The sequence below is a fragment of the Pygocentrus nattereri genome, chromosome 21 (assembly GCF_015220715.1).
Source record: "Pygocentrus nattereri isolate fPygNat1 chromosome 21, fPygNat1.pri, whole genome shotgun sequence".
Taxonomy (NCBI): domain Eukaryota; kingdom Metazoa; phylum Chordata; class Actinopteri; order Characiformes; family Serrasalmidae; genus Pygocentrus; species Pygocentrus nattereri.
Window position 1 is genome coordinate 17954409 of NC_051231.1, and position 9282 is coordinate 17963690.

The window sequence follows — 9282 nt, forward strand, 5'->3', positions numbered from 1 at the left end:
TTCTAGTAATGTATTATTGCTATGTATTATTGAGTAGTATGGCTGAGGTAGCAGTTCAATGAGACTGGTAAAAGTCCATCAGGTAGATCTGTAAGAAATAGTGTCTCCTAAAATTACAGCAGTATATAATGAAGACTGCATACTAGAGTATTTGGTGAAAGTAGTACATCATCTTGTGTACTGTGGAAATTACTGTTGGTCACATACAGCATACTACTTTAGGGCACAGTCAGTACACAAACAGTATGCAGCAAGTTATTTCAAACACAGCCTAAGCACTGACGGCTGTAGGGATGGCTATGATGACCATAAATAAATAAATGTCAAATCACAAAGCAACAACTCTAACATGACAGTTGTAAGGAATGTCTGTCATGGGGGGCACCTCATGTGATGTATTTTGTTGACATTGTAAGTGAAAATAAGTTAGCACATCCTGTACAGTGAGCACATTATTGCACAATTACTGTTTATTTGATGGATTTTAACATATTGGTTAAAGGTTGAAGTTTTGTCACCTATTGTATTTAATTTTTTTAATGTTTAATTTTCTGATTAGTAACACGACACTGAACATATTTACGAAAATAATATGGAACATCAGCATTTTTGGATTTAACATATGCCATGACAAAGTGACAGCACAGTTATATCAATGCTATGGGGCAGGGCTCAAGTAAAGTATAACACAAATTTCACTACACAGGCTGTACACACTACTGTACATCTGCATTGTATTTACAGTGCTGCTTGAGAGTTTGTGAACACTTTAGCAGTCTGTGAATTTCTACATAAATGTGACCTAAAAGGTGATCAGATTTTCATTTCATAACTGAAGTGACCTCTTGAACAGCACTGACTCAACCAAGCGGTTCCTGTAACTGTTGATCAGCGTTGTACATCAGCTTGGAGGAATCTTGGCCCATTTCTCCTTACAGTCCTGCTTTAATGTTGGTGGGCTTTCTGGCAAGAACGCCACATCTGAGATCCAGTCACAACTTTTATATTGTATTAAGGTCTGGACTTTGACTTAGCCATATCTTCTGCTTCAACAATACTTTGTAGACTTAATTGTGTTTTTAAAATTATTGTAATTCTGCAGGACCTACCTTCTGTTGAGAAACAGTTCATGGATGAATGCTGTAACATACTCCCGTAGAATTTCTTGATACAATCCAGAATTTATAGCTCAGTCAAATGATGGCAAGTTGTCCTGATTCAATGGCAGCAAAACAGCCCCATTATACTGCCACCACTATATGTTAAAGTTGTGATGAGATTGTTATGCTCAATTGCAGTATTTCTTTTTTTCTCCATTCTATCACTCCACACACACCATTCTTTTTCAGTGTTTGCCTGATGATGGATGGATAAGCACTGATATTAGCCAGTGTAAGAGAGGTGTGCAGACCCTGAGATGTTGCCCTGAGGTTTTGTGTGATCTCTGATATTATATGCTTTACTCTTGGAGTTATTTTTGTTTGATGACCAGTCTCAGGAAAGGTAATAACAATATTGAATTTGCTCCATTTGTGCACAATCTGCTTGACAGTGGATCAGTGAAGTTTTAAATTTTTTTTTTTTTTTAATGAGGTACGGTCAGCCACACCCACACCTGATTGTCAGCAGGTTGATAACCTTCCTGACCCTTATCACCTATACAGATCATTCTGATCTGATCATTCACATACTTTTGCCAACCAAAATATTTAATGGCGGATCACTTTGTTCAATAAATGAATAAAAACTATAGAACTGAATGATATATTTTGCATGCACAGTCCAGTTTATGTCCACACCGTGTATGCAGACCTCTATCATGGGATTTATTTTATAGTTGTGCTACTCAAATGTTACAGTTACTATGTATTTCTGTACACACTTTTTATATATAGCCTTATATTGATGCACAGTAGTATGTGCAGAGATATCCACTGCACTTTTGCACTACTCTCAGGTACCTCTGTACAACTGCTCATCCATGTATCTGCACAGCTCTGTTCAACTGTATGTACACAGTCCACATATTGAATAAGCATTTTTGTTCACTTCAGTACTTTTGATCTTGTTTTCTCTATAATGTTGTCTTGTATCCGATGTATGCTGCTGTAACATCTACAATTCACAGCAGGGAAAATAAAGAGTTTCCGTATTTCTGTTACAGAACAGGGCTGATGGAGCTGAGGCAGGTGAAGAAACGAAGAAACGCTCAAGGAGGTTTATGGGCAGCTTCAGACGAAAGGTCAGCAAAGCATATTTCTGTCAGCCTTCAGGTTCTTGTCAGTGTGTTAGCTTCAAATTTAAACCCACAGTGTTTCACAGTTTAGTTTTATAATGATTCTTTAGGAGACAATTCAATGCATTGTGAGTTTTACCACAATCAAATTATTTTAGTACTCATAAATACCAAATATTTGAAATATAGACAATGAGGTTTGTTTTATTTATTGGCAAAACATATTATATACATATTATAGTGAATATTATTATATTACTATTAATCATAATCAATTCCAAATGAAAGGCTATTGCCACATTCATCTTGATGCATTTTTATGCTCCTCTCTGGTACAATGAAATATCTCCAACTATGACATCTTAAGATCTGGTAGTAAAACCTTATGTCTACCAATTTTTATTTTAGAAGAAAAAAAGGGTGAAATCCAAAAAGCGGCCTGTTCTGAGTGACTCAGACACGGATCAGGAAGTCCCCAGCTCTAATCCCAACAAAGTTATCAACTACGGGAAGTGAGTACTCCACAATATGCGGCAGCAATCAAACATTTTGGCTGCCCCAATTGAATATGTTTTTGTGTCTTAAAGACATTTTCATCTAAAGGCTAATGTATAAATTATAGAACAAATATAGAAAAATATAAACAAATATAACACTTAATTATATGAATAATAAGTTGATGTCTGAATTTATTTCCAAAACATAACTTTTAAACTAACAAAATACACACATCTTTCCTGAAAGTAGTAGTTTTCATTTAGAACTTCTCTCTCACTCTCTTTTAAAAGAAAAAAAAAACTGCCAGTTCCCACATTTTTTAATGTTGTATTCATATCGGTATGAAATCAATCTGCCTACAACTATGCTAATTCTCTTTGTATGAGGATCAGATCCATCCAAAAGTCACTGCACCACACCCAGTGTTTGCTAAAAAGGTTTAAGACCATCAATAAACATATTACAGATCTATAACTTATATCAGTGAGCCAGATTTGCATTAGTCTGAGAGACTGTGCCTAAAAAACACATACAACATATTACACATGTATGTTAAAGAGGAACTCCACTGATTTGGCAAAATTATTTAATCATTCAATGTTTTAGATGTAAACGAAATCATTCAGAGTGGTTCGGGTTGAAATGCACCTTTTTAGAGAAATTTAGAGAGTCTGAAGAAGCAGAAGAAGAAGAAGCAGACCCACTGAAAAAGCAGAAGAACCCAAGGTGAAAGGAAACTGACAGTGTCAACAACAAACTACTTGCAACTTAGCTCATCACTGAATGGAGTAGGACAGCAAGGTGCAACGGTGATCTAAAACAGCTCCTCTGAAGAATAACGTTACTCACATAAACTATGAATTTTGCTGAGACCCTGCAATAATTAAAGCTCTTCTATGTGGTTTGCATGTCCAAATGTCCGATTGTTGCTGTAGTTAATGAAACTGAAGAAATGGTCTGAGCCTCTGCCAGGTTAACACCATTAAAATTGCAGGTATATGTGTTTTGGATTTTTTTGTTTTGTTTTATTTTTTGTGATCAACTGCAGACGGAGGAAAACAATGAGGCTGTCTCGCGCCCTCTCTGACCTGGTAAAATATACCAAATCAGTACGGGTCCATGATATTGAAACTCAGGGTAAGTGCAGAATGATTGTACTACAGCTGTGTTCATATTCTTCTACAGAAATGTACTGCTACACTAACATTTAAAAGTTTTTACTCACTGTTTTCAACAATATAAAGCGTAGTTTGGTGGCAGATGCATGTAAAAAATATTCTAACATGATGCTAATTAGTAGGAAGAAATGGTGAAAAGAGCAGTATAACTGACTAGAAAGCTGTATAACACCAAGAAATATACACTGCTCAAAAAACATAAAGGGAACACTCAAATAACACATCCTAGATCTGAATGAATGAAATATCCTCATTGAATACTTTGTTCTGTACAAAGTTGAATGTGCTGACAACAAAATCACACAAAAGTGAAAAAACACGCAGGCTGATACAACTTTGATGTAATGTCCTTAAAACAAATCAAAATGAGGCTCAGTATTGTGTGTGGCCTCCACGTGCCTGTATGACCTCCCTACAACGCCTGGGCATGCTCCTGATGAGGTGGCGGATGGTCTCCTGAGGGATCCCCTCCCAGACCTGGACTAAAGCATCTGCCAACTCCTGGACAGTCTGTGGTGCAACGTGGCGTTGGTGGATGGAAGGAGACATGATGTCCCAGACGTGCTTCATCTTGCAGGAACTGCTGACACACTCCAGCCACATGAGGTCTAGCATTGTCCTGCATTAGGGGGAACCCAGGGCCAACCACACCAGCATATGGTCTCACAAGGGGTCTGAGGATCTCATCTCGGGACCTAATGGCAGTCAGGCTACCTCTGGCGAGCACATGGAGGGCTGTTTGGCCCTCCAAAGAAATGCCACCCCACACCATTACTGACCCACTGCCAAACCGGTCATGCTGAAAGATGTAGCAGGCAGCAGATCTCTGTCCACTGCGTCGCCAGACATCTGTCACATGTGCTCAGTGTGAACCTGCTTTCATCTGTGAAGAGCACAGGCCGCCAGTGGCGAATTTGCCAATCCTGGTGCTCTCTGGCAAATGTCAAGCATCCTGCACGATGTTCGGCTGTGAGCACAACCCCCATCTGTGCACGTCGGGCCCTCATACCATCCTCATGGAGTCGGTTTCTAACCGTTTCTGCAGACACATGCATATTTGTGGCCTGCTGGAGGTCATTTTGCAGGGCTCTGGCAGAGCTCTTCCTATTCCTCCTTGCACAAAGGCGGAGGAAGCGGTCCTACTGCTGGGTTGTTGCCCTCCTACGGCCTCCTCCACGTCTCCTGGTGTACTGGCCTGTCTCCTGGTAGCGCCTCAAGCCTCTGGACACTACACTGACAGGCACAGTAATCCTTCTTGCCACAGCTTGCATTGATGTGCCATCCTGGATGAGCTGCACTACCTGAGCCTCTTGTGTGGGTTATAGAGTCCGTCTCATGCTACCACGAGTGTGAAAGCTCCACCAACATTCAAAAGTGACCAAAACATCAGCCAGAAAGCAGAAAGGTACTGAGAAGTGGTCTGTGGTCCCCACCTGCAGAGCTACTCCTTTATTGAGTGTGTCTTGCTAATTGCCAATAATTTCCACCTGTTGTCTATTCCATTTGTACAACAGCATGTGAAATTGATTGTCAATCAGTGTTTCTTCCTAAGTGGACAGTTTGATTTCACAGAAGTTTGATTTACTTGGTGTTATATTGTGTTGTTTAAGTGTTCCCTTTATTTTTTTGAGCAGTGTATATAGAATAAATCTGGAGCAAGAAATCATTATAAATAGATTAAAATACATTATCATTAATAATGTCTTATTACAAAAATGATTAAAACATTGAATATAACATTATAATAACCTTTGGTGTCTAATTTAAATAATTGACTAGTACGTTTTTGAGTTAAATATCACAAATATTATGAATGTGACAAATAATTCCAAACTTGTTTTTCAGTAAACTATTTAAGGCCCTAATGGATTTCTGTCTGTATTATAGCATATATGTCCAGCTGGCAGGTGTCTTCACTGAATGAAAGCATCACCAACCAGATCCTGCAGTTTAAACCAGCTCAGTTAGTGCGATTCAACCAGCGGCAACTTCTTCGTGTTTATCCTTCCAACTACCGCGTAGACTCAAGCAATTTCAACCCCCAGCCATTCTGGAATGCAGGATGTCATTTGGGTATGATTCATACTTTTTCATTTATTGATATCATATGGAAGGTCACACTGGGTCATTCTGGCAGCTAGAGTTGCCTCGGTCTACTGTTATTGCTGTTATTGTGAATTGTAAATGTCTAGGAGCAACAGCAGTTACTCTGCAAAGCAATAAGCCACAGAAGCTCACAGAGTGGGATAACTAACCACCAAAGTGCATAGTGGGCAGAAATCATCTTCCTTCAAATACAACCAATGAGTTCCAAACTGCCTCTGGAAACAACAACTGTTTATTTTAAGCTTCCTGGATTTGGTTTTCATGACAGAACAGCTGTACACATGTCTAAATTCACTATGCACAACACAAAGTGTTGGCTGAAGTCAAGTAAAGCACACTGCTGTTCATGTGTCTTGTTCATGCGTCTATTTTGACTTTACAGTCGCACTGAATTACCAAACAGAAGGCCGAATGCTGCAACTGAACAGAGCCAAATTTGCTGCCAATGGAAACTGTGGATATGTACTGAAGCCTAAATGCATGTGGAAAGGTGAGAATTAATGTTCATTAAATATTGATGTTTTCCTATTTTATATAATTTTACTAGTCTCTTATATATGTATATATAAGATTTGTTCGTCTGTTCATCCTATTGAATGGGTATGCTTTCAGGTGCCTTTAACCCTATGCTGACTGACCCATTACCAGGACACAGAAAAACACAGTTAGTATTGAAAATAATTAGTGGCCAGCAGCTACCTAAGCCAAAAGACTCCATGTTAGGGGACAGAGGAGAGGTACGTTGATAATAATTGAAGCAAATGATTTTTAGGGACTTTAAAATACCTACTGACATATTTTTCCCTGCAGATTATAGACCCCTTTGTTGAAGTGGAGATTATTGGTCTTCCTGTTGATTGCAATAAGGAGCAGACGAGGGTAGTGGATGATAATGGTAAGTGCTAGACCAAGATGACAGTTAAGCTATAGGACAGGAGAGGGAATGAGTTGTGGTGAGCAACATCTCAGCTGTGATTTGGTCACAGTAGATCACCACAGCTATAAGAGGGGAAATATGTCATCTGTTGGTTGGGACATTTTTAATCGCCATTTATTCTGGCGTAGTGAATTTGCTGATAGCACATTAAAAAATTATTTAAAACTTTTGTGAACTGGTTAATTTTTTGAGTGCAGAAATTTGTGCAAAGTTTGATAATTTTGTTACATATATGCAATTTCCATCAAGCCTTTTTAAATCAATATGCTAAAATACATAACTATTGCTGTTGTCAGAAAAAAAACCTTGTATCTCCAAAATGACAACTTTACAGGAGAAGGAAAAAAATTACTTTACTTTTAATGTCAATGTCAATTTATTTATAGAGCACATTTTACACAACGTTAGTTGACCAAAGTGCACAGTACTAGTAAAAGCAATTTAAAAGATATAAAACAAATTACATAAAAGCCATGGAATAGTAATGAGCTTTAAGACTATATTTAAAACGTGATAGAGTGGGTGCCAATCAAATCTGCAGCGGCAGCTCATTCCACAGTTTCGGGGCAGCCACAGCAAACGCTCGGTCCCCCCTCTGTTTCAACCTCGACTTGGGGACCACCAGCCGAAGCTGATCGGCAGATCTTAGGGCCCGTGCCGGAACATAAGGCACAAGCAATTCAGCCAAATAACTAGGAGCTAGGCCATGCAGAGACTTATACACTAAAAGCAAAAGTTTATACTGTATTCTAAAAACAACCGGGAGCCAATGGAGTGAAGCCAGGACTGGAGTGATATGTTCTTTCCAGGATGTACGTGTTAAAAGCCTCGCTGCAGCATTTTGCACCAACTGTAGCTTAGCAACCAATGAATGACCAGCACCAATGTATAGTGAATTACAATAATTGAGCCTTTTGGAAATAAATGCATGAATTACTATCTCAAAGTCTGAGAAAGAAAAAAATGGCTTAATTTTGGATAGCTGTCTGAGTTGGTAAAAACTGGACTTAACTACTGCCTTTATCTGCTTGTCAAATTTAAAACCCCACATTTTTGACCGAGGTCTGAATAAAAGTCTGCCATTGGCCTAGGTTCCATTGAGGACTACATGAAGGTCTCTCCTGACCAAATAGGAGAATTTCTGTCTTGGCCTCATTTAGATTTAAAAAGTTTAAAGCCATCCATGCCTTTATTTCCTCGAGGCAGCTCAGTAAAGTGGTCAAGGAAGTAGTATCCTCTTTCTTTAGTGGTAAATAAATCCGGGTATCATCAGCGTAACAATGGTAGGTGATTCCATAGTTCTAAAAATAGCCCCCAATGGCAGCATATACACTGTAAATAAAAAGGGGCCCAGGAGGGCCTCCCCACTACTAACGACAAAACTCCTGTCTGATAGATAAGACTGGAACCACTTTAAAGCAAGGCCTTTAATACCAGCGGAACTCTCTAAACGCTCAACAAGGATATTATGGTCAATTGTATCGAAGGCAGCTGTTAAATCTAAAAGAATAAGAATAGCACAGTCACCCGAATCTGTAATCATTAGCAAATCATTAAAAATTTTCAAAAGGGCTGTTTCTGTGCTGTGGAGTGCCCCATTTTTGTAAAGCTGCTTTGTGACAACATCAGTTGTAAAAAGCGCTATATAAATAAATTTGATTTGATTTGATTTGATAAAGTCAGATTGGAAAATCTCATAGATTTGGTTTCTGTCTAGGTAAGGTTTCAGCTGTAAGAATACAACTTTCTCTAAAATTTTTGACATAAAAGTAAGTTTGGAAATAGGCCTGTAATTAGAGAGCACAGACCGGTCCAAACTAGGCTTTTTGATGATTGGATGGATCAATGCCTTTTTCAAATAGGTGGGAACTGTTGCCGTGCTTAGGCTACTATTAATGATGGCTACGACCTCAGGCCATATAGTGTCAAAGACGTCCTTAAAAAATCGAGAATCCAAAGCATCTAAAAGGCAGGAACTTGTTTTCAATTGCCCAATAATTCCTTTCAATTCCAAGAAGGTGACAGGCTCAAACTGCTCAAAGACAGTAGGACAAGTCACTAAGATAGGGGGAGCAAAGGAGATACATTTAATAGCCGATCTTATTTTTTAATGTATATCAATGAAGCCTGACTTTTTTGGGTAAGTCATTTTGGGTAATTTCTTTTGCTCCATTCATCATGAAATTTACACACATTGTAAAGGGAAAAAGGCATCAAATTATGCCAAACCTGAAAAACTACAAAAATGGAGATGTGTGGTTTTCTTCTGACATATGATATATTAATTGAAACCTAGCTATTGTTGCATTCTAATAATAACATCTTAA

General features: G+C 38.5%; 1 protein-coding gene across 1 annotated transcript in view; it reads left to right on the forward strand.

Moving 5' to 3' along the window:
- The window catches only part of plch2b (phospholipase C, eta 2b), a 29208-nt gene extending 22300 nt beyond the window's left edge, over window positions 1–6908 (forward strand). The window contains exons 11-16 of the mRNA XM_037532172.1: window positions 2165–2242; window positions 2645–2748; window positions 3783–3871; window positions 5800–5985; window positions 6401–6508; window positions 6631–6908. Coding sequence (XP_037388069.1) covers window positions 2165–2242; window positions 2645–2748; window positions 3783–3871; window positions 5800–5985; window positions 6401–6508; window positions 6631–6764 — 699 coding nt within the window. The 3' untranslated portion in view covers window positions 6765–6908. The remainder of the gene's footprint in view (window positions 1–2164; window positions 2243–2644; window positions 2749–3782; window positions 3872–5799; window positions 5986–6400; window positions 6509–6630) is intronic.
- The last annotated feature ends 2374 nt before the right edge of the window (window positions 6909–9282 follow it).